Source organism: Trichosurus vulpecula, chromosome 1, assembly GCF_011100635.1.
Source record: "Trichosurus vulpecula isolate mTriVul1 chromosome 1, mTriVul1.pri, whole genome shotgun sequence".
Classification (NCBI taxonomy): Eukaryota; Metazoa; Chordata; class Mammalia; order Diprotodontia; family Phalangeridae; genus Trichosurus; species Trichosurus vulpecula.
In genome coordinates this window covers 254,216,786-254,243,623 of record NC_050573.1, presented here as the reverse complement: position 1 = coordinate 254,243,623, position 26,838 = coordinate 254,216,786, and the positions used below count along the sequence as shown (strand labels likewise).

Here is a 26,838-nt window from a genome sequence, read left to right as displayed (position 1 = left end):
TGTGTGGTGTGTGTGTGTGTGTGTGTGTGTGTGTATGTATTGTTTGTACAATGTTATTTGCTTTTCTCCAATATTAGACTGTGAGCTTCTTGAGATTAGGGACTATATTTTACATTTTTTTCTCCATCCCCAGAGCATAACACAGTATCTGGAACATGGTAGACACTTAATAAATGCTTATGAACTGAATAACAAGGTTTTCTTCATTCTGATAAGTATGGAAAGAACTGAGGTCTAAAATCCTAATACTATTTTTTAATATATAGCCTAAAGAGGGGAGGAAAAGGATGTCAATATGCTTTCACACTTATAGCTCATATATCCTATGCAAGTAATTTGTAAAATATTTCCCCTAAATTATCAATTCAGACTAGCAAAAGAAGTGTAGGCATTTTCTTGTTTATAAACTTAAATACTATAAGAAATTAGTTGGCAGGGTAACATGAAGACACATACTACCACTGAGTGGTCCATGATCTCACGTTTAAAAAACTGGATGTTGCACTAGTTGTGTTGAGAGCTGGTTGTGGCTATGGAAAGTTTCCTGTACTTACAACACCTACATGCAGTATTGATATAAGTAGCAGCAGTTGCAACTTATGTCTTCTACCACTAATGCTGGCAGGGTTACAGATGCTTTTTTTCTTGTAACTGAGACTCAAGCGGGGGTTTCAACTGCATGTGTGTGTGTGTGTGACACGGACGGACAGATAGGCAGATCCCTTTGGCAGTCTGATGAAGCCTATTGGCCCCTTCTCAGAATAGTTGTTGCCCAAATTCATATCAAAGTAAATGCTGAATTTCAGTTAAAGGTTAGTGAAAATAAAGATGTAATTTTTTTTTCCAACCCCAAATCACAGATTTCTTAAAATCTGCCCAGGGATCCCTAAGGAATCTGTGGACCCCAGACGAGGAACCCCTGGACTGGTGGCATGATGAGCTTGGAGCAGTTTCCCTTTCATTCCGTATATCACATTGTACCAGAAATGACTGCCATAATTTTCCTGCTGTGTAGAAAAATAAGATGACAATCACACAGAAACAAATAGACATAAACATTTACCTAATCAGATATTTTAGTGTTGTGAATATTATCTCAGAGTAGGGAATCAATGATTTGGTTTTGGTTCTATCTTGGATACAGGAACTCCAATCAGTTGTCCGCTGGAAAACTAAACTGGGCCCTCTTCCATCTAGGTAGCATGTAGTTTAGATAGTATAGTCACTTCTGGGGTGGCAAAAGAATCCTTAGTGAAGGCAGTAGATGAAGTGAGATTTTTAATCATGAGCATTGCAATACTGCCCCCTCCCCGCCTCTGTCTGCCTCTCTCTCACTCATATATATGTCTATGTATTTATGTGTGTATGTATTTATACATATATGTATTATATATACATATTTACACACACATATATATACATATATACACACATATATATATATATATGTGTGTGTGTGTGTGTGTGTAAAAGTTTTATTGCTATTTGGTGTAAATTGATCTAGAAATATGACCTAATGAGAAATTTGGGCCATTTTTTGTTTTTACATTTTTTGTTATTTTTTACAAATATAAGAAACATTAACATTTTCACATATAAAGGACAGAAAAAGAGGACTACTTATGAAGCCATGAATCTGTTATAGACAGCTTGTTTTTGAACATATCATAAATTCAGTACATTACTGCCAGAGGCACCCTGCTTGTTTGTGGTCTGTTTCTCTTGGAAATTCCTTCAGTTCTCTTCTGTGCATAACTTCCACCACCCCCTCCAAAAAAGGAAAAAACCAACCCAAAAAACAACTTAATTGAAACTATTTTTTCCTTTGGGGCATCACTATTACTATCCTCTCCCTCCACCCTTTTTAGAAACCCTCTTTTTGTTAGGGATAATTAGAATCAAGCAAGACAAATGAATATATTGGTATGTCCGAAAATATGTCTTATTCTGTAGGTGGGAAGCAGGTTTCATCCTCAATTCTCAGGAGCTGGTAATTGCATTCATTGGAGTTCTTAAGTCTTTTGAAGTTGTTTTTCTTTGTACTGTTGTATGGAATACTATGTCTAGATCCCACTGTTAGGCATAATTCCCATGAGACAGGTCCCATATTCACCAAAATATTTGTAGTAGAGCTTCTACTAGTAGCAAAGAACTGGAAAGAAAATCCATACCCAGAACTGGGGAATAGCTATACAATTGTGGTATGTGAGTGTAATATGATATTACTGACAGTTAATCTACAAGCATTTTGGCCAGGCACCATGCTAAGTGCTGGGGATACCCCAAGCACCTGGTGTGTCTGGCAGAGGAGGGAGGTATGAGTTTATGGAAATCAGAAACCCTTTGGCATTCAAAGACCCTCATAATTTGCCCCTTTAATCTTTCCAGTCTTCATATACCTTCCTTCTTCCTCCTATCCCCATGTATTCTGTGAATCAGTGACACTGGTCCCCTTGCTGTTTCTTGAACAAGGCACATTCCATCTTTCAGTGCCGCATTTTCACTGTACCTTCTGCTTTGCAATGTTCTCTTTCCTTATCTCTACTTCTTGGCTTCCTTGAAATCCCAGCTAAAATCCTACCTTCTACAGGAAGCTTTTTTTTTGACCCTCTTAATTCTAGTGTTTATCTCCAGTTTGTCCTATATGTAGCTTGTTTGTACGTAGTTGTTTGCATGTTGACTCCCCCATTATGAGTTCCTTGAAAGTGAAGACTGTCTTTTGCATTTTTTCTTTGTATCCTTAGAGCTTACATGTTTGACAAATGTGTGGTGATGGGGGAGGGGCGGAGCCAAGAAGGCAGCTGGAAAGCAGGGACTTGCTTAAGCTCTCCCCCAAATCCCTCCAAACATCTGTAAAAATGGCTCTGAACAAATTCTAGAGCTGTGGAACCCATGAAATAGCAGAGGGAAGCAGGCCTTCAGTCCAGGACAGCCTGGATGGTCACTGGGAAGGGTCTATCTCATGGTGTTGGGAGCAGAGCATAGCCCAGCATGGGCTGTGCCAGGACCAACCAGACCGGGAGTTGGGCAGAGCAGGCCTGAGGGCCCTGAATCATTGAGATGTGGCAGTTACCAGACTTCTCAACCTAGAAAGACCAAAGACCACTGAGCAGGTTAGTGGGAAAACTGCTGGATAGGGGTGAGAGTGATATGGTGGCAGCAGCAGGAAGCTCTTGCAGCTGCTTCCAGAGTCCCTGGCTCACACTATGGGAGGAATCAAGCGGTGGATCACAGTGGGAGTGCAAGGAGTGCTTTGCTGGTGCAGAAGCAGGTTCTCTTGCTGTGCCCTGCTTGGATCTGGGTTGCGGTCCTGGTTGGTGGTTCTTGGGGGAGGAGAAGCACTGCTGTGGCAGAGCTTGGGGTGATGGTGGAGTAGAAGTAGCTCTGAAAACAGCAGTGCAGCCCCCAAAGCTTGGGACAAAGTACTCTCTACAAGTAGTCATACCCTGACAAAAAGCTCAAAGGTCAAGTAGTTGGCTGGTAATGTAAACAGGCAGCAAAAAAGGACTCAGACTCTAGAATCTTTTTTTGGTGACAAAGAAGATCAAAACATACAGCCAGAAGAAGTCAACCAAGTCAAAGAGCCTACATCAAAAACCTCCAAGAAAAATGTGAATTGGTCTCAGGCCATGGAAGAGCTCAAAAAGGATTTGGAAAAGCAAGTAAGAGCAGTAGAGAAAAGGTTGGGAACAGAAATGAGAGTGATGCAAGAAAACCATGAAAAGCAAGTCAATCATTTGCTAAAGAAGACCCTGAAAATACTGAAGGAAATATCACCTTAAAAATAGACTAACCCAAATGGCAAAAGAGCTCCAAAAAGCCAATGAGGAGAAGAATGCCTCGAAAGGCAGAATTAGCCAAATGGAAAAGGAGGTCCAAAAGACCACTGAAGAAAATAGTACTGTAAAAATTAGATTAGAGCAAGTGAAAGCTAGTGATGTGATGAGAAATCAAGATATTATAAAAAGTGGAACACAATGTGAAATATCTCATTGGAAAAAACCACTGACCTGGAAAATAGATCCAGGAGAGATAATTTAAAAATTATTGGACTACCTGAAAGCCACGATCAAAAAAAGAGCCTAGACATTGTCTTTCAAGAAATTACCAAGGAAAACTTCCCTGATGTTCTAGAACCAGAGGGTAAAATAGAAATTGAAAGAATCTACTGATTGCCTCTTGAAAATGATGCCAAAAAGAAAACTCCTAGGAATATTGTCGCCAAATTCCAGAGCTCCCAGGTCAAGGAGAAAATGATGCAAGCAGCCAGAAAGAAACAATTTGAGTATTGTGGAAACACAATCAGAATAACACAAGATCTAGCAGCTTCTACATTAAGGGATCAAAGGGCTTGGAATATGATATTCTGGAGGTCAAAGGAGCTAGGATTAAAACCAAGAATCACCTACCCAGCAAAACTGAGTATGATGCTCCAAGGCAAAATATACACTTTCAATAAAATAGAGGACTTTCAAGCTTTCTCAATGAAAAGACCAGAGCTGAATAGAAAATTTGACTTTCAAACAGAATCAAGAGAAGCATGAAAAGGTAAACAAGAAAGAGAAATCACAAGGGACTTACTAAAGTTGAACTGTTTTGTTTACATTTCTACATGGAAAGGTGATGTATGCAATTCATGAGACTTTTCTGAGTATTAGAGTACTTGAAGGGAATATACATATATATACATAGAGGGCACAGGGTGAGTTGAATATGAAGGGATGATATCTAAAAAATAAAATTAAGAGATGAGAGAGAAATATATTGAGAGAGGGATAAAGGGAGAGAGAGAATGGGGTAAATTATCTCACATAAGAGTGGCAAGAAAAAGCAGTTCTGTTGGAAGGGAAGAGGGGGCAGTTGAGGGGGAATGAGTGAATCTTGCTCTCATTGGATTTGACTTGAGGAGGGAATAACACACACTCAATTGGGTATCTTACCCCACAGGAAAGTAGGGGGAAGGGGATAAAAAAGTGGGGATGATAGAAGGGAGGGCAGATCGGGGGAGGAGGTAATCAAAAACTAACACTTTCGGAAAGGGATGGCATTAAGGGAGAAAACTGAATAAAGGGGGACAGGATAGGATGGAGGGCAATGGTACTTGATTATTGTGGAGACATTTTACATAATGATACATGTGTGGCCTATGTTAAATTGCTTACCTTCTTGGGGAGGGTGGATGGGAAGGCAACAGGGGAGAGAATTTGGAACTCAAAAGTTTTAAAAGCAGATGCTCAAAAAAAGTTGTTTTTGCATGCAACTGGGAAATAAGATATACAGGGAATGGGGCATAGAAATCTATCCTGCCCTACAAGAAAGTAAAGGGAAAAGGGATGGGGTGGAGTGGGGTGACAGAAGGGAGGGCTAACTGGGGAATGGAGCAATCAGAATATATGCCATCTTGGAGTCGGGGGGGGGGAGGGTAGAAATGGGAAGAAAATTTGTAACTTAAAATCTTGTGGAAATCAATGTCCAAAACTAAAATATTAAATAATAAAATATGAAAAAAAGTGTGGTGATGGTTGTGGTGGTTGCTCCTGGAAAAAACAGTATCCTCCATTATTCCTGTCTTAGCCACATGTCACCAGCCGAGAAGTTTCACTGGGTGGACTAGGCTAGTTTGACTCATGGTGCCAGTTAGGAAGCATAGTACATTGGAAAGAACACTGAATTAGTAGAGACGAGACTTATGTCCTAGTCAAATGAAGGAATTTGATTAGATTGTTAAATTTCTAGATCTCTAGAATTTTATGGCTTTTGTTGTATTTTTAAAAATTAAATTTAATCTCAGGTTAACAAGTATTTTCTTTCCCAACTTCCTCCCCTCTCCCCCAACCGATTGAAAAAAGAAAAATAATACCCTTGTTTATTAACATGTGTAGTCAAGCAAAACAAATGCCTGTGTTGGCCATGTCCAAAAATGTGTGTCTCATTCTGCATATTTGGTCAATTACCTCTCTGTTAGGAGATGGTTATAATTCTTCATCATTGATCCTCTGGAATCATCATTAATTATTGCATTGATAGAATTCTGAACTCATTCGGTTGTTTGACTTTACAATGTTGTTTAAATTGTTCTCCTTGTTCTGCTCACTTCACTCTGCGTCAGTTCATACAAGTCTTTGCAGGTTTTTCTGAAACTGTTCTCTTCATCATTTCTTTCAGCACAATCATATTCCACTACATTTATATCCCCAATTGATGGGCAATCCATTAGTTTCCAGTTACTTACTACCACTAAAAAGAGCTGCTATAAACATTTTTATATGTATGAGGCCTTTTCCTCTTTACTTTTTTTGGGGGGGGTATGTGCCTAGTAGTAGTATATGTGGGTCACAGTATGCACAAATGTTGGGGTACTTTTCCAAGTTGCTTTCTAGACTGGCTGTACCAATTCGTAGCTCCACTGACTACATTAGACATGCTACTTTTTCCCTCTTGATAGGAATAGGCTTGAAAGTATAGGGGTTCAGGATATTTAAGGACACTAGGACCAGTGTTACCCTTTTCACCCTAAGAAGAGGCAAGGGCTAGAGAGAAAAGTTCCCAATGCCAAAGATGTTGTCTTCTCTTCCCTTGGACTTCTGTTGATGTAGCCATTCAAGTAGCTACAGGAGGTACTGAAATTCAAGGTAAGGAAGTGTATAGAAATCATGCTATCATGATCACTCTCCTTTTCTTTTTCTGAAGAGATTCTGGAACTTAGGGATCATTATCTGGCCATAGGAGACCTGGAAGAGCCTTTACTAGATTTCCAGTAGTGGTTAATTTGATTTAACACTTAATTTATGGGGCTTTCCAACATGCTGTTTCTGACAAAGTACTCATTTCTTCTCTGGTTCCTTCCCTGGGGAGAGGAGAAGTAGGCTGGGTTCCTTGAGTAGATCTACTCTAGCTTAGGGTTCAGCTCATGTCATTGCCATAGGCACTTTTCTAGTGATCAGTTCATTAGTAAGCGTTTAGTAAAAGTTTAGATGTGTCCAGCATAGTGCATTAGACCATAGAGTGCAGGAGATGGGAGGAGTAATGTGTGAGAAGACTGAAAAGGTGGCAAGGGGTCAATTTGTAAACAACTGTAATACTAAAAGGAATTTGTATCTGATTCTACCTGTTCAGAACTATAAGTATAGTCCAGTTTTCAGAGTGACTTAAAGGCAGAGAAATGTGAATTGATTCTCATATAAATCAGGAAAGTAAAAAAAGACAATTTTAAATGGTTTGTTTACTCATTTAAATCTGAAGGGTTCATTTCTTATAGACAAATGTCGCCTTTCTCTGGTAAAGACATGCTATTAATAGTATGTTGAAATTTAGATAGAATCCTTTAGTAAGGAAAATAAAAACAAATTATATGTATTTTTAGTGTGTTGTTGTATTCCATGCTATGAGCTCTTTTCATTTTCCTCAATATATTCAAGGCAGAATTCATGAGTAAGTGGATTCAGTGCCTTTCTGTTTTCACCTTATGAACTCTGAACTCATTCATATTCAAAGCTTTTTAGAATCTTCTTTACATGTTCATTCAGGGTTTGATTTTTTTTTAAATGGGAAATCTTATTGTGAGTTTCTTAACTAATTATATTTAATCTTGTCATTAATCAGCCTTTCCTTCCCCACCACCCCCATCTCCTCCTGGCTTGTTTAATCCAATTTGAAAATCAGGCAGAGTTGCTTTTAACTTTTGGCATTGAATTTCTTTTAAGGCCACTGGTGTTCTACATAGTAGTCTATTTTTTAAAAAAATTAATTAATGTATTTGTTTATCATTCATTCATTTTTAAATTTTCATTTTCAGATTTTCTCCCTCTCTCCAGCCCCTACCCTATCCATTGAGAAAGCAAGCAATATGATACCCATTATACATGCGAAGTCAAGTAAAACACATTTACATATTAGCAATGTTGCTAAAAAAAACCCAAGAAAAATAAAGTGAAAAAATATGCTTCGTTTTGCATTTATAGATCATCAGTTCTCTCTCTGGAGGTGGATAGCATTATTCGTGAGTTCTTCAGAAATTTGCATTTAATTTATCAGTGTAGCTAAGTCTTTCACAGTTGATTATTGTTACAATATTGCTTTTACTGTGTAGATTGTTCTCCTGTTTTTGCTCACTTCACTTTGCATGAGTTCATATAAGTTTTTCCAGGTTTTTCTGAAACTATCCTGCTTGTCATTTCTTAGAGCAGAATAATAGCATTCTGTTACGATCATATACCACAACTTGTTCAGTCATTCCTCATTTGATAGGCATCCCTTCCATTTCTGATTCTTTACCACCACCAAAAGAGCTGCTGTAGGTATTTTTTTACATATTTGGGTCCTTTTTTCTTTAATCTTGTTTTGGGGTACAGGCCTAGTAGTGGTATTGCTGGATCAAAGGGTATGCACAATTTTATAGCCCTTTGTTCACAGTTCCAAAATGCTCTCTAGAATGTTTGAATCAGTTAACAATTCCACCAACAATGCATTAGTATTCCAATTTTCCTGCATCTTCTCCAATATTTATCATTTTATTTTGTCATATTAGTCAATCTGATAGGTGTGAGGTGGTACCTCAGAGTTGTTTTAATTTGCATTTCTCTGATCTGTGGTGATTTAGAGCATTATTTTCATGTAGCTATTGATAGCTTTGATTTTTACCTTTGAAAATTTGTCTATTCATGTTCTTTGTTTATCAATTGGGGAATAGCTTTTATTTTTATAAAGTTGACTCAGTTCCATATATATTTGAGAAATGAGACCCTTATCTTAGGATATGGTGAAATATGTTGGTCTTTCCTAGGGATTTTTGTCTTGCCCTCAAAGCTTGAGTCTTTGAGTTTCTCAAACACTACAATATGATGGTTATTTACTTCTGTATATTGTGCACCTAATCTGTTTCACTGATCAGCCACTCTATTTCTTATCTAGTACCAGATTGTTTTGATGATTACTGATTTGTAGTACTACTCTGAAATCTGGTACTTCTAGGATGCCTGTCTTTACTTTTTTTCCCTTTTTTTCCCTTTGATTCTCTTGATATTCTTGATTTTTTGTTCTTCCACATAATTTTTTTCTAACTCTATAACATAATTCTTTGGTAGTTTGGTGTGGTACTGAATAAATAAGTTAATTTAGATTGAATTGTCATTTTTATTTATATTGGCTCGGCCTGCCCGTGAGTAATTGATATTTCTCCATTTGTTTAGATCTGCCTTTGTTTATGAAAAGTGTTTTCTAATTGCATCCATATTGTTCTGTTTGTGTGTCTTGGCAGGTAGACTCCCAAGTATGCAGTTATTTTAAATGTAGTTCCTCTTTCTATCTCTTGCTGCTGGGTTTTATTGGTAATATATAGAAATATTGATAATTTATGTGGATTTATTTTATAGCCTGCAACTTTGCTAAAGTTGTTAATTATTTAACTGGTTTTCAGTTGATTTTCTAGAGTTTTCTGAGTATACCGTAATGTCATTTGCGGAACAATAGTTTTGTTTCCTCATTGTCAATTTTTATTCCTTCAGTTTCTTTTTCTTGTTTTATTGCTAGAGCTAGCATTTCTAATACAGTATTTAATAATGATGATAATGGAGAGCCTTGCTTTACCTGTGATCTTGTTAGGAAGGCTTCTATTTTATCCCCATTATAGATAATACTTGCTCTTGGTTTTATGGTAGTTTATTTTAGTTAAATGATATGATATGATATACATTTTCATGTGTTAGAGCAGTAGTTTTATATATATTAACTATTTGGTAAAATACCCTGTTTAAGTTAAATTGACTGCAAAGGTAGGAATGGGCCAAGTTATGAAGGAATTTTAAAAAGTCAAGTGCATTCTGGCCCCTGGGAGCTGTAGAGTTTGCAGTAGTAAGGGATTTTTCAGACTTCGTCACATAAAGAGCCAGGAGGAAGAATATTTCCTGTTAGTTTGGAATTCATTTTCTGTGAGAATGAAAATTGAATAAAGCTCTGCTTTAGTATTCTCTGATGAAATATGAAATTCTATGCTGTATTATATTTGACCATTTTAATGAACACGTGTAAAACTTTCTGTAATGATTGGGAGTTTTTAAAAAAAAGATTATTTGAAGGCAACTTAGTCATGTCTTTGTGCCTTTATCCAGGCTGTTTCCATTGCTTCTAATGCATTCCTTCCTTACTTCTACCTCTTAGAATCTTGTTTCCTTCTAAACCCAGCTCAGGCACCACTTTTTCACCTGAAACTTTTCCTGATTCCCCTTAGCTGCTAGCATCCCTCACCCAATTACCTTGTATTTATATTATATAAAGTTATGTAAATACGTGTTGTCTCCTCACTGAACTCCTTGAAGGCAGGTAGTGTTTCTTTTTTGTATGTGTCCTGAGGACCTAGCACAGTGCCTGACACATTGTATGTGGTTAATAAATGATCAGTAGTTGTTTGATCTAACTCGTGACTCTGGCTATCTCATGTTTTTGTAAGAATTTCAGATACTCACTTTTCTGCCCTGCCTCTACCTCTATCCTGGAATCTGTTAATTATGAGTTCCAGTTACTCAAAGTTGGGTTAACCAAGATTTGTGATTTTAAGTTATAATTATAAGTCATAGAAACACTTTTAAACAATGATAAGTCAGTTGTTTTCCTTAGATATTTTTGTGGTGTATTTACTAGACACTTTCTTACTGAGAAATCTGTCTTTTGAAACAACACTTTGTTTTCTAATGGCTTTTGGCCTTTGGGGATTAGACCTCTCAGGATAATAATTTAAAGAAGGCTGTGTAATTAACCGGAAATTATTTTAACTTAGCTAATTGATTTTACATTGGTTTCTAAGGGCATAACGTGGCAGATTTTCTTTATTCATTCACCATCTCACCATGCATTCTAAAAATTATAATGTTGAGAACTATTGTGAAACACTGTTACAGGTGATTTCAAGATCACATGTTCTCAGCAGTTTTTGATTATGATATCTTGAGGCATAAAAAGCATGATTTTGATATCTAATTCGAAATTTCCGTTATCATCTGGTTTCAAGACATTAAGCAGTTTTTCTGCTATGTTTAGATGATGTAATCTTGGTAAAATCTACAATGCTCAGAGCCCAGTTTCTTAACAGTTATCTGTTTTCTTCATTTCCCAGCATGTTGAATTGAAAACAGTTCTGGTCTTGGACTAAAAGACCTTAGTTTGATGCTTACTAACTTGAGAAGCCTTGGGAAGTCAATTAACTGCTCTATGCTTTAGTTTTTTCCTTTACAAAATAGAGATGACAGCCATGTCTGTCTTGCAGTATTGTTGCAAAGAAAGCAGTTTGTAAATTTTAAAATGCAACACAAATGATAGTATTCTGAAAGACACACCTGTATGAGCCTGATAATCAAGGGCAAGCTTCCTTTCTTGTGGTTTGAAGGTACTAAACATATTAAAGGCTTCATCTGGTGTGAAGGAGGCACTGTGGTTGTGGAAAGATTTTGAGTTGGATTGTTGTTTATTCATGTCTGACTCTCTGTGGCCCATTTGGGGTTTTCTTGGCAAAGATACTGGAATAATTTGCCATTGTCTTCTCCACCTCATTTTACAGATAAAGAGCTGAGGCTACAGGTTACACAGCTAGTAAATGTCAGAGGGCAGATTTGAACTTGGGAAGCTAAGTCTTTCTGACTTCAGGGCTGGCACTCTCTCCGCTGTGTCACCTAGCTGATCCTTCAAGTCAGAAGAGTTCAGATAGGGTCTATGACTTGTTACTTTTGTGCCATAGTAGTCTCACATTTGAAAGAAATGGTGATGTCTTGTCTGGTGGGGGCAGGATTTACCAAGAACATGATAACTCTCTTTAAGTATTTAAAAAACTGTCTCATGGGGGAAGGATTTAGGAGCTATGATTGGAAGTTGCAAAGAATCGAGTCTAGGCTTGATGTAAGGAAAAACTTTGTAACCATCAGAAGAATCTGAAAGTGGACTGCGCTGCCTCAGGTGTTAGTACGGTTCCCCTTCCTTGGAGGTCTTCAGTCAAAGGCTCAATGGCCATTTGTCAGTTATGTTGTAGAGAAGATTTCTGTGCAGTCTAAACTAGAAGGTCCCTTGCAACTCAATATTCTGTGACCGTCAGCAGGCCACTTAATCTTGCAGGGCCTCAGTTTTCTTTATTTGTAAAATGGTAAACTTGATCTCTAAGGTCTCTCTTAATGATCCTATGAAAATGCAAGTAAACAAGGTACTTAATTTAGAAAGGGTAAGATTTTCAGAAGTTCATGTTATAGACTTGGTGAAGGCAATTGGTTATCATTTTGAATTCCTCTATTGGGGACTTAATCTATTAAGTCTCCTCATCATTTAGGATTCTAGGACCATTGATTTAGAGCTGGAAACAGCCTCATTTTACAGATGAGGAAACTGAATCCTGGAGAGATTTGTATGCGTATGGGCAAAGTGGAGGTGGGGAGGGTGGGCAGGTTGGTTAGATCTGTGATTTTTTTCAGTGTAGTAAACTCCTAAGAGAGGAAACTCCCTTTACCAATGCAGATCTTCAACTGTTCTGTCACTTAAAATTTTGAGTTTCTTGGGACACTGATAGGTTAAGTATTTTTGTCCAAAGCTGCAGAGCCAGGATTTTAATACAAGTTGACTTGACCCCAAGAAAGGCCTTCTAACCCCAATATCAGGTTACCTATATCATTTATTAGTATAATAAACATTTGAATTGAATTAAAATTACTTTCCCAAGGTGGTTAACATCAGGGTGTTGACCACTTTATCAGAATTGCTTCTAGATGCAGCTTTTATGGAAGGCAGGAAAAGGATAGAACAATTTGAGTGTTTTATCATGTTGCCAGGAGTACCTTATAAAAGGGTTTTCTGGATTTTAAAGGATTTTTTTAATTATTGGAAATCTAGACTTAGCAGAATATGGCTCATTCTGTTTTCATTTTCTAATTGGGACTCTCCATTCTTAACCTAGGGGAGATCCTAAAATTTCCCTCCTTATAAAAAAAATTTTTTGTATGTATTTTTTTTGTTGTTGCTCTTTATTGACTGTCTTCATACCAGCTTCTCTGACTTTAATATAAACCTTCCATATTTTCTCTTCTGTATTTCATTGGATTAGAAGCTTAAAACATGGATACTATGTCCAAAAGTGCTGATTGTAACCCATCCGTCTTTTGCAATCCTTGTACATATCCTCCTGTAAATACACACCAGCGAGTCCATCTTGTGTACTGGGAGCCTTCCTCTAGATCTCCTGACATTACCTAGGTATCAATGCATCAGTTACCTATTATCCTTTCATCCTTTTCCTGCCTCCTTTTCTGCTGATAGATTGCTTTATAGTACCTCTAGGGTGCCATTTGTTATTGTTAATAAGCCCCTTGAGTGACTTACAGTTTTGGTTTCTTGGATGTTGTAGCTAATATAGTATTGTTGGAAGAATATTTGTGTGAAATAGATGGGATTTTATTTCAGGGTACAATTTTCTTCATTGAAATTTCTGTGTGATTTATCAAATGTAACCCAACCCACCTTCTTCTTTCTGTTCAATTCTGTAATGGTAATCTGGGCAGGACTTTTTTTTTTGCTGTTCTTCTCTTTTGGGATGCTAAGGCAACCAAGTGCCTTTAATGAGTCTTGCCTTTGTTTGAATGGGGTGGGTAAAGTGGACTCCTTTTTGTCTTGAAGTGTTTCTCAGCACTAAGGCAATCAGGAGTCATTGATTTGTATATGATGTAGTGCTAGAAATTGAGGAACTTTCCCACACCCTGGGTCGTGAGCCTGGAGCCCTCTGGGTCCTGAACAGCATATGTACTAGGAGGTTAGCATTTGACTTTTGGGGGCACACTCATTGAAAGAGTGTGGGTGATGAGACTCTGGGTAAGCCATTGAAGCAGCGCTCCCCTTCCCTGCTTTGAAAACCCAGATGTTGATGCTTCTCTGGTAACTATGTATCCCAATTTGGTTAGACAGAAATGTTGATCTGTTTATATTGTCTCTGTTTGTAATTTTTGTTTGTATTTGCTCTGAAGTTCAGGGTGCTGGCTTTTCCCCCTGAACTAAGTGAATGGTGTATATATATGTATGTATGTATGTATATATATATATAAACACACACACACACACACACACACACATATATGTGTTAACCCCTTAAAGTTGCTTTCCTTGGAAAAGCTGATCAAAGAATCTGTGCTGGCAGCCCTTCTGCGTGATGGTGTTATTGGTCTTACACCGCCATGGCAGTTGCTGGCAACATTGTCTCCCTATAGAGTTCATTGTCTCCCTATAGAGTCTCTCCAAGAGTTATGTACTAATGGGCTAACTACTCAACTATATAACATCATCTGAATAATAGACATTCATTCATTTGCGTAGATTGTTAGGCCAAACTTATTTGAGGGCTTGATGCAGTCATCACAATATCATCCTCAAATGGGAACATTTGAATATTGTTCTGTAAAGAATCCCTCTTCCATTTGGATTCTGAATTGAATCTCCTCTGTGACAATTGTTAAGCACTTTTGGGCATATATGTCTCCCTGTTTTATGTCCCAATTGATAGAAGTTATCTCTTAGGTGTCCCTCTTGTGCTTGATTCAGTGAATTGGAATTCCTTTATCCCACTTAATGCATCAATTTCAGTGTCTAGGCCACAATCTCTCCATCACCTTGAGCTGGTTTAGTAACATAAAAAGGAATTTCTTCACCTCATTATCTCCAAATATTTGTCTCCTGTAAAATGATAGGGTTGGAATAAGTGATTTTTAAAGCCCCAGCTAGTTCTGTCTTTTCTTTTGGAAGTTATTTATTATTTTTTATTGCTATATCACATTTTTCTCTCCCTCCCTCACCTCCCCCTTCCCTGAGACAGTTAGCAATTTGATGTAGGTTATATATGTTCAATCATGCAAAACATATTACTATATTAGTTATGTTGTGAAAGAAGACAGAACCCAAAGGAAAAAAAATCCTTGAAAAAAAATACAGAAAGTGAAAAATAGTGTGTTTCGATCTGAACTCAGGCTGCATGAGTTCTTTGTCTGAAGGTGGATAGCACTTTTCATCGTGAGTCCTTTGGAATTGTCTTTGATCACTGTATTGCTGAGAATAAGTCATTCACAGTTGATCATTGCATAGTATTGCTGTTACTATGTACAGTGTTCTCCTGGTTCTGCTCACTTCACTTTCATATTTAAGTCTTTCCAGGTTTTTCTGAAATCTTCCTGCTCATCATTTTTTAAAGCACAGTAATATTCGGTTACAGTCATATACCACAACTTGTTTAGCCATTCCCCAATTGATGGGCATCCCCTCAATTTCCAATTCTTTGTCACTATGAAAGGAGTTGTTATAAATATTTTTGTACAATTAGGTCCTCCCCCCACCCTTTTTAAATCTCTTGTGATACAGACTTAGTAGTAGTGCTACTGTTAGATCAAAGATATATACAGTTCAATAGCCCTTTGGGCATAATTCCAGATTTCTCTCCAGAATACTGGATCAGTTCACAACTCTACCAACAGTGCATTAGTGTCCCAATTTTCCTACATTGTGTCCAACATTTGTTATTTTCCTTTTCTGTAATATTAGCCAATCTGATAGGTATGAAGTGGTACCTCAGAGTTATTTTTCAGTCACTTATTAAAAGTATAATTACAATTAAAAATATAATGGTTGGACCAATTCACAGTTTTACCAACAGCATATTAGTATGTCAACATTAATATTTTCAACTTTTGTCATTTTTAGGAGTTTGGGTGTGTGGTGAAACCTCAGCAATCTTAACATTTTATCATATGATTTAATTTTTGAAGGGGTGTGTTTGTGTGTGCATGTGTATGTATGTATATATGCATGCATGTGGGTGTGTTCACATTCATACGCTTCTCCTTTCTTTGAAATTTAGAAGGGTTAGAGTCAGTCACATATTCAACAAACTCAAAACTGTCACCATGGAAGTTTCATTATCCAGTTCAATAAACACTTATTAAGTACCTGTTATGTAGTAGGCACTGTGTTGAGCACTGAGGATGTGATCAATAAACAGACAACCCTTGCCCTCAAGGAGATGACAATCTATTGGGGGTAGACAACATACAAAAAAGAGGAAGGAAAAGGGAGATGCCAGATGACAATCTATTGGGGGTAGACAACATACAAAAAAGAGGAAGGAAAAGGGAGATGCCAGATGACAATCTTTTGGGGGTAGACAACATACAAAAAAGAGGAAGGAAAAGGGAGATGCCAGAGTTATCTGGTATGGAGACATCTTGTTCCCTGGAGTTGAAATGAGGCAGAGGAGGAGATACAAAGAAGAGAGTGAGCTGAGCATCCAGTTACCGTCCTCTATAGAAGAAGGCATTGGGAGGAGTTTGGTATGCCACCCTCCAGAGGGGAGAAGCAGCTGAGGAAGGTGGTGTCAATCAAAGCTTGAGTTAGCAGCCTAGTGGTGAGTTGAAAAGTAATGAGCTTATCCTGGAAGGAATATCTAGTTACAGAGAGTTGAAACCAGGCAGGGCAACAGATGCAAAGTGAAGTGAATTAATAAAAAAAAAGAAGCTAATGCTTGATTTCAGCAAACAATTAATTGAAATGCCATACAGATCTTTGAAAACAGAATAGAAACACTTCTGGTTTATTTTAGGAATGCAGTTCTCCCATATTCTATAAGTTGAATGTATTAGGTGTGGTATTACGTAAGTCACTTGTTTCAGCAGAAATTATTTTTAGTTTCACTGAAGAATCTTCTAGCTTTCTTTGTGATTGTTCCTTTTCTTTAGTCTATGGCTTAAAAAAATCGAAAACCAGAGCTAGAAGAAAAACTTGCTGTCTGTAAGCTGGAATGGCCAGGAAATACTGCATGAATAAATAAAATGTAATTACTGTTCTGGTTTCTAGAAAGGTTGTGGACATGCCTAAAGTAAAACTGGATTTAAGCCAGATCCTCTATTTCCGTTTTGAAAGACTGGAAGGCAAATGAAAAATACAACTTTGTTTCTTTACTAATCATCTTTCATTGCTGCCCATTTGTGTTTAAGAAGATTGTACGTAGTTGCACTCTCTTTCCCACCTGGATTTTGAGAAATTCAGTTTAATACATAGAAAAGGGAATGACATAAGCAGGTTGTGGGCAAATTATTATTTTTGCAGCTCATTGAAGTAGTGGATAGAGCAGTGGACTTTGAATCGGGAAGGCCTAAGTGAATCCTGCCTTAGTCATTTACTAGCAGGGTGACCCTGGGCAGGTCACTTAACCTTTCTCAGCCTCAGATTCCTCATCTGTAAAAAGGGAATAATGAATAACACCTGCTTCACAAGATTGTTGTAAGAATCAAATAAAATAACATATGAAGTGCTTTGCAAACTTAATGGAATATGTATGTGTGTATATATATATATATTTATATATGTAAATGCTAACTCTCATTAGGTAGCTATTTTATCATTATTCTGCCTATAATTTCAATCAAAAATAAAGCATTTATTAAGCAGCTGCTATGTGCCAGGAATTGTTCTGGATGCTGGGGATACAAAGACAAAAATGAAGCAGTCCCCACCCTCAAGGAGTCTATATCAGGGAAACAATATGCACATATAAACATTATATGCAAAATATTTTAAAGGTTAGGGGCGTTAGTACTTTGGGGAGCCAGAAAAGACTCATTTAGTAGGTGTTACTTCAACTCACCTTTGAAGGTAGCCAGAGCAGCCAGAAGATGGGTTTTAATTCTAATTCTCTCAATGGCTGCCTATATCAGCTGTTTTAAATTATTTAGCTTCTGTGAATCTTGTGCAAATCACTTCAACTTCCCTGCCTTTTAATTTTCTTGTCTGTAAAATGGAGATAGTGACCTGAAAACTGTGGGTTAAGTAATTGGTTTAATTTTAAAGTACTATATAAATTGTAAAGGATTTTTAAAGGACTTGAAGGAATAGTCAAGAATTTTAAAATGTTAATTGTGCTACATTGTGTTGGAAAATATTTTTCATGCTTTAATCTAATAAAAAAGTGTTAGAGGGGGAACGTGTGCTTAGAAAGAATGGTATGGATTGGGCTGTCTTGAAGTTGATTGAGAATAGACTTTTTCCATCCTTCAGTGATTGAATCAACTCACTTGTCTGCCTGACACTACCTGTTGCTACTGTGTTTAGACAACAGTGAGTAGGTAATTTGAGTAATATGGTGAGCAATTCTCAAATGTTTTATTTTTCTTTGTTTTTTGTTTATCAAACTAGATAAGTCAGTTTAGGCTGTTGTGCCTAACAGAGAAATTGTTATATTAAGCAAAATGTTTATGGTATGTTACTTTGTTTTTCTTTTCTTCATAGTCAACACCTATCTCTTTATGGTACAAGCCCGAGGTATAATGTTGAAAGAAAATGTGAAAACAATAGGACAGATGATCAGACTATACACAAATAAAAATGCTACTCTCAATGGTACAGGTAAGAATATTTCCTGTTTAAAATGCTTTGCTTTACATATGATTTCTACTTTCAGACTAGGCAGTAGTTGAAATTATTAAGCACTAGCTTTTCACCTATATGAATACTTTTTAAAGACAAAGATGTCCTCTTGTAAATTCACCATCGGCTTCTTTTTCTAAATTCACCATTGGCTTCTCTTTCGTTGGCTTCTTTCTCTAACATACCTTTATAAGCTAAGTATTGTGTGTCATATGCATTTTAGAATAGATGAAGGCATGCCTTAGTAAAGTGATGATGTTAAGCATAAAAAATATTAGTTCTTATGACAAAAATAAAATGAAAGCATCATATAGGTAAATTTTTGGAGTTTAGCCATTGTTTTAAGGAGGGATTAGCCACATAAAGATAATTCTGTTTACAATTTTCAAAGGGCTGCTGGGCTTCCCTCGTGCTTATTCTATGAAAGGATTTTTCGTATAAATTGGAAGCCAGTAACTCCCCTCAATCATTATAATCTATAAAACTAAGAAGTGGAATTTCTATTGAAAATATATACTGAGATTAAAAGTTGTGTAGTGTGTTAATTAGATGGAGAGTTTGTTGTATATAGACTTGATGATTGTGGGGTGAAAATTCATATTGCTTTTTGGGACTTTAAATTTTATTTAATACCATTTCCCCCAAAATGTAAAACTATAACCAATTGAATCTTAATGCAAGGTCACACACAGATAAACACATAGACACATAGAGATACATATATGTTTATATATCATTATAATTTTCATGGGGGACAGTATGACAAGGCAAGAAGAAGTGTGTTTAAATCTTGCTTCTGTAATATATTTGCTTTGTGACCATAAGTAAGTCACTAAACCTTAACATGCCTTAGGTGACTCTGAGACTCTGAGTTCCATATAAGTTGGTAATTTACACGAGGGAGGGAGTTCTCCATACCAGGAGTACCCTACACTGAGAAAATTAAAGATATGAAAACCTTCCTTGTCCTTCTTAACGTGTGTATAGGTGATATGTGATACGTTAATTAAATTTTTTTATCATCAATATGATTTTTACAATTTAGTTTGTGATGCCACAAATCAAAAAAAGGCGTTTTTTTCCCCTTTACACCTTTCTGATTAGCAACACTTTAAATTTCCAGATATTTCTTACCTTTTGTAATAGTATAGAGAAAAATTACATTAATTGACTGCGGTTTAAATTTCTGTGACCAGATCATTTTTCTCAGTAGCACCTAAAGTGTTATTTTTTTTATTTTTAAAGAAATGATGAGTTCAGAATTCTCTATAACGCCTATTAAAGGTTCTTTAATGCCTACTGAAGGCTAGTTGTTAAGCTTGTAAGTACTTTATATATTGTGTTCATTGCTATTCAACAAATAGAAGAGCTTAAAATTCCCAGCTGTTCTTGGGAGGAAAGAATCCACATAATTGGGAGGAAAACATCCATTAAACACATTTGGGTTATTATCATATTTATATAAATGAACACTATTTAGAGAATCTAAATCTGTTGTGTAAGTCAGGGCCCACTGAAGAGAAGGGCTTATTGGTAAAAGAACAAAAGAGCTTTGTCTAAATGGGAAGTAATCATCCGTGTGTCCTGTAATTCATTTTACTTTGTCAGTGTTACTGATCAGGCCCAGTAAATATTTGTTGAATGAATTTATGAATCAGTAAATGACTATGGATTATTGACTTGCCTTTGTGAAATTTGTTGAGATATTTGAAGTTTTATTAAAAACAAGCTTGCTATTTTAGTGTTTGCTGTTATTTTGTTCCTTTATTGGGAAGGGGGGGGGTAGAATTTTGATTCTTTTTTTCTATTTAGGTGCCTGCAGCAAAGGACTGCTGGTAGGAGGGGAAGTGTTTTTAGTAAATTTTGGTAGAGGGTGTTTGTTTAGGTAAATATATTCTCAGTGGTTTTTCTTTTCTGCCCTTCTAGGTTTATTTGACAAATGTAGGCTTAGATTTAATACCACTTTAGAAAAGTGCTTTTTGTCTTCTTCTTCAGGTAATTTAATAAAGCTTAGAGAAAATTAGAAAATTACAGGAGAAACCTTCTCCCACAATAAAATTCAAGAATAAAATGATCCCTTATTTTGTGGTCTGGTTGGGGGGAAGGTGGAAATCACTTTTTGTCTAGAATGGAAAAGGTCTGTTGTAAATTGACAATTAGTGAGTGAGGAATAGATATACATGGCTTCAGCTTTAGCTCAGAGAAACAAACCTGAATTTTTCCTACACAATTTTGTTCTTATATTTGATACTGAGAAAATATACTGTGGAGTTCTTTTTATTTTTGGCATACATAATTTTTTATTTAAAATTTTATTTGAAAAAAACAAAACTCAAATCTGTGTTCAATCTGGCAAGCTTAGGTTTTTTAATCCTATATTTAGAGTCAAGGAATCAATTGTCAGTCTTCCTAACCAGTTTTTCTCACTACTTCTCTCCCCTCTGAACTCCTTTAAAAAATATTACCCCAACAAGTAATCAAAGACAAATGCGTAATAGCAAAAAGATAAAATTCCAAGCAATAAATATCCATCTTTAATTAGACTGAAAAAAGTTTAGCATGACATTTAAACCCTTCCTGAGAGGAAATGGCTTATAGGGAGCTAGTTTGGGAAAGCCTGTTTCTGTCTATTGGAAAAACATTCGTTTCCATGGAAAATAGGATATAGAATATAGTTTATATGTGCACATACGTATAAGCATATTTGAAATTAAGATTATTTCCCAATTCTTAACTACTGGACTTCTGATGTCAAGGGAAAATGATCTCCCTAGCAATTAAACAATGACTTTATTTTTGCTGGAAAATTTAATATTTCTGAAGTATTTATCATTTGTACTATAACCAATTAAATTCAACAAGCATTTGTTAAGCTCCTACTATGTGCTAGGTACTCTGCTAAGCATTTGGTAATATAAATAACAATACTAAAAAGTCCTTGCGTCCAAGAAACTTAGATTTTGCTGACCAAAGTTAGATATCCAGAGCTGTAAGACAAAGATTCTCAGTGCCTATTGAATCATGAAAATTGTATTTGTTAAGGGACAGTTTCTGCAGCAGGAACTGTTTAAAGTTACACAACTAGAGACTGGTAGTTGCTGGATCTCAGTGAATGGTCTCCAAGTTCTTTCTACTATGATGTACTAATTTTCTTCAGGGGAAAAAGGAAACCAAAAACAAATTGAGAAATCTTCTCTTTTCTCATCTTCTTTCTCTATTAGGTGATAATGTATGGAGGACAGTAGAATAGAATGTCTGTAAAATTATTTTTATTCTTGGTCATTATAGCTACCAAGAGAGGAGGAATAATAGGTTATTGTTTTAATTTCCTTATTGAGTGAAATCATGTCTTCATTTCCAGCTGTTGCTGTGTATAACTTGCTATGTTTGTATTTGTTCACATGGTGTCTTCTCCATTAGATTGTTAGATCTTTGAGGGCAAGGACTGTCTTTTGCCACTTTTTGTGTCTCCAGCATAGTACATAGAGCTTGAGGTGTTTTACAATGTCAATTGATTGTTTTTGTTATTTCATCAACTAGATTGTAAGATCATTGAGGACAGGGACTGCCTTTTATAAACTCTTTTTGTATTCACAGCTCTTAGCACAGTGCCTGGCACATAGAAGGCACTTAATAAATGTTTATTGATTGTTTGGATCAGTCTCAAATAACCCATTGTATATAACTTTTTAAAAACATCACCTGCTATGATGGTGGTGATTCTGATAGATATACCCTTACTTACCACACCACTTTCTTTACTCTCTTGAGACAGTAGTGGTTTTATGAATTTATTATGGTGGTGTCTCTCCAGAAGCTTAGGCAGTTAATTGCCTTTCTCTTACTCATTGATGGGCTGGTTGGCAGTTAAATGATGGAGAGTTTACTAAGTAGTCTTTTAGGGAGAATATGTAGATAAATGGTGGGGGAAGGGATCTCTTGTAAACAACACACAGCATAGCATCTTTTCTGTTTCCTCTGGAATGGGGGGGTTATTATAAGGAGCTAGAATCATTTAAATCTTGTAATAGTTTTTGTAGTTCAGCCCTTGGATGTTCTGTAGATTTATAGAATCATAGAATGGCGTAATTTGCAAGAGGTGTTGGGATTAATAAAAAAATTAATTAAAAGTAAAATACTGTGCTGGTTTAATACTCTCCTGTGTATCTTAGGTTCTCAGAATCATTTTGATATATTCATATTTAGATATTCATAGAATGAGACACCTTGGGCCACTCAAGGGCAACTGAGAATAAGGAGGACAGTTCTCTGTGCACCACTATATGCTTCTGTGCTTTTAAAAATGTCATGGGTTACTCATAGGACTCGAAGGCAGTGACATCTTGTTTTTGATTATGGCCTATGTGTAACCATGCAATATTAGAGTTGGAAGGGGTCTAATTCACCTCTCTTTTCCCCTTTATTTTACAGTGAGGAAAACCCTAGGGTTTTAAAGTGACTCTACCCAAGGTCACAGGACAAGTTAATGGCTGAACCAAGATTCAAACCCAAGTCTTTTGACCCCTAGACCAATGCTCTTTGTACTATACCAGGTTCTGAGCCTAGTGAATTTCCCATATTATTTTTATCTTATTGCCAGTGGATGCTGGTACTCAAAAGGAAAAATGAATTAATGAATAAGTCTAAACACTCCTACTCTATTTAATTCAACTTCAAGGACATGTAGTTTCATTGGTGGGTACTCCCTCCACAGATGCTGATTATAATCTCTCTTGAGAGATGGCCTTGAGGTTCATAGATAGTGTCATCATCATCATCATCATCATCACTAGCGTTTATATAGTGCTCTAAGGTTTGTAGAGTGCTTTCCATATATTATCTCATTTAATTCTCACAACACCCTTGTGAAGTAGGTTTTATTATTATTCGAGTTTTACAGATGAGGAAACTGAGGCACAGAGCACTTAAGTGACTTGCTCAGGGTCGCACAGTTAGTAAATGTCTGAGGTAGGATTCAACACCTCCTGACTCCAAGTCCAGCTTCCTATCAACTGCACCACTGTATGCATAGCCAGTAAGTATTGAGACAGAATAGTTGGTGAAGTAGAAATGATGGGATGGGGAAGAACGACAGTAACAAGTAACACACATTTGCCATGGACTTATAAAAACATTTGTCAGAACTAAAACTTAGAATGAGCTGAGACTGCTGGAGGAAACTAAGGATGACAAAAAGTTATTTTAAAAAAGTAATATTGTGGAAAAGAGGAGGACTGAGAAAGGAGAGAGCCCCTGCTTGGTCAGGGCAGAGAGGATGTTGATAATGCACAGTGGAGAGAAGACAAAGCTGCCCAGCTCTTAATTTGCTTTAGTTTTCTATTCTGAGGAGAATAAGTTTCAGATTGGAAAACAGACTCCAAAAATGGATAATAGGGAACTAATGATTATGATGAGTAGGGAGAAAATAAGAGAGAACTTAGCTCTTATTAATGTTACCAGGCTTAGATGAACTGTATCTTAAGATATTAAAAGATCTGGTGGATGTGATTGATTCTCTGCTAGAGATGGAAAATGGGAGAAGTGCTGCAGGATTGGAGAAGCACAAGTGTTCTCCTTTCTCGTCTCCGCCTCCTGGCTTCCTTCAATTCCCAGTGAAAATCTCTTCTCCAAGAAGTATCTTCCAGTCCATCTTGATGCCAGTAACTTCTCCCTGTTTTTTATCTCTAGTTTCTCCTGTAAAGTGTTTGTACCTAATTGATTGCATATTGTCTGCCCCCTTAGATTGTGAGTTTCTTGAGGGCAGGGACTGCCTTTTGCCTTTCTTTGTATCCACATGGTTTAGCACAGTGCCTGGCACATACTAGGTGTTTAGTAAAAGCTTATTTATGGACAGATCCAATTTTCAAGAAAGTTAAAGAGAGTAGAGGCTGTAGGCTATAGGCAATAGACTTAACTTTGATTCCTGGAAAAATCCTAGAATATATTAACAATTGGATGGTTTAGAAAAGGAATCCATGATGGTTATTATCAAGAATAGGTTATGTTAGACTAAGCTCATTTCCTCTTTTGACAGAGTTCCTAGAGTAGAGGCTGATGGGTTGCTACAAATTAGTCAATGAGTCAACAAACATTTATAGGCCCCTATTATATGCCAGACACAACATGGTATTTAGATTTTTAAAAAAGTTTTGAAATTTTTCAAGTGTGGCAACTTAACCAGTTTACACTAAAATAAGCTTTGCTGTTCAGATAGTAACCTGAATTTCTAGCCAAGCCTGGATCATTTTGCATGGACTCTCCTAATTGGCAGAGAGAAGGATGAGGAAACACTGCATGATTCAGGCAGGGGAGGAGAAAGGCCTTAAAAAGAATGTCAGGAACTTTTCCTGACAAAAGAACGTCACTCCTCTCCAAAGCTCTCTCAACTCCTCCTCTCGTGAGAGCATCACATCAATATTCTGTCCACCAGTTAATAGAACTTAATGCGAAATGCTGCAGGCTGAGCTAGAGACTTGGGTTACACCTATATACAAGAAACATTAAACATTCATTCATTCAGCACCTGTGTTGTGAAAAACATTATGCCAAGCATGGGGTTACCAACCTAAATATAATACTGGCCTTTCCCTCAAGTTGTTTGTAATTTAATAGGGCTAATAAGACATAGACTAGAAGAGAAATAACTAGGATACAAAGTAGAATATCTAAAATGTGTTCTTTTGGGTTGGAAATCCTGCATTTGTTTAATAAATATTCCTTATAGGAAAAAAATATCTGGTTGTAAAATGGACAGTAGTTTTTTTAATCATTCATATTATGGCTGCTCATTTATGAAACTTAACAGCCAAGTTGAAAAACAAAATTTTTACATCGCTGAGTCCTTTCTTACATCTGAGACTAACTTTAAAATGCACATTTCAGTTTATAAAAAATAATGTGAAATTAGTTGCTTATACATCTCTGTTGAGGATATAGTATGCAGTGAAGTGTCAGTGTTCACTTCCAGAATTTCTTGGCAATTTAGGTGGTGAAAAATTGCACAGTTACTCTAGCAGCACTTAGGTTTTTAATTATTGTTTTTTTCCAATTTGATGTGTATGTTTTAATTTATACTTCTTTGATTATTAGTGAAGTTGAACATTTTTTCAGGTGATTGTTATAAATTTGTGTTTCTTCTTTTGTAAATTATCTTGTGATCATTTATCCATTGGGGAGTAAGGGTTTCCTTTAAAAATTTTTACCAGTTCCTTTTTATTTTAATTGGATATCAAGTTTGTAACTGTCATAGATGCCATAAATATTTCAAAGTGCTTATTTTTCTTTTGATTATGTATTTTTGCATAGAAATTTTATTTTGATTTAATGAGCATACCTATATTGTACCTAATAATTCCTTATGTAGTGTTTGTTTAAAGAGAAAAAGTAAATTTCCCTGAAAAATTGAGATGACTACGCTATACTTTATAGATACTCTCATTTACTCCCCATGACCACTCAGTTGCCAAATTTTATTGAATCTGTATTAACAATAGCATCTCATGCTACTGCCTTAGTTAAGACCCTCATGACTTCTGGCCTGAAGTATTGCAACAGACTTGTAATTGAGCTCCCAGTCTTGTCTGTCCCACCATATAGCTTCCAAAGTGACTTTCCTAAAGTATAGTTCTGACTGTCAACCTATCTTTCCCTCCCCTCAATAAAAACCAGCTACTCCTTATTACTTCTAGAATCTATAACTCCTGTTTGGCATTTCAATCTCTTCACAGCCTTCCCCCAAACCACCCTGTTAAACTTTTCACTCATTGCTGCTTTCATGCACACTGGTTTTCATGTTGTTCCTCACATAATGACATTTCATCTTCTGTCTTTCTGTCTTTGCACAGCTTATATCCCCCATGACTGGAATTTAAATCTTCCTCCTTTCTACCTCTTAGAATCCCTAGTATACTTCCAAAGCTCAGCTCAAGTTATTACCTTCTCCATGAGGTCTTTCCTTCTTCCTTCCAGCTGCTAAGGACTTCCTGCACAAACTACCTTATTTATTTGCACATATTAAATGTGAACCTGTTCTCTCCCTAGTAGATTGTGATAAACTGTCCCTAGCCCCTGTCCTCCCTGTCTCCCACCTAGCATTTTTGTCTTTTTATACATGATGCTGGAACCAATGTAGGTTTTTAATAAATGTTTGTTGGCTGATTATTCCATTGTCTTTCATTTTAATAGTTCTTTTTTATGTTCAGATCTGAAACAGAACCCTCCAAGGTCACTTGTGACAACCTAATTGTTAAATCTAATATTCTTAAAATTCCCATCCTCCTTGACTCTTCAGCAGTATTTGGTATAGTTGATCAGCCCCCTCTTTTGGATACTATCTCCTTCATTTTCCTCAGAGACATAATGATTTCTCCTGAGGTTCTCCTTCCTGCTTCTCTAACCAATCCCTCAGTATTCTTT

General features: G+C 36.5%; 1 protein-coding gene across 2 annotated transcripts in view; it reads left to right on the top strand.

The window, feature by feature from the left end:
* Nucleotides 1–26,838, top strand: part of B4GALT6 (beta-1,4-galactosyltransferase 6) — a 92,009-nt gene that overhangs the window by 6,325 nt on the left and 58,846 nt on the right. Inside the window, exon 2 of one of the 2 annotated variants that reach the window (XM_036741754.1) lies at nucleotides 18,286–18,402. In XM_036741754.1, the coding sequence (XP_036597649.1) occupies nucleotides 18,286–18,402 (117 nt within the window). Of the gene's footprint in view, nucleotides 1–18,285; nucleotides 18,403–26,838 lie in introns of those variants that run through there. The other variant, XM_036741755.1, reaches the window with a different exon arrangement.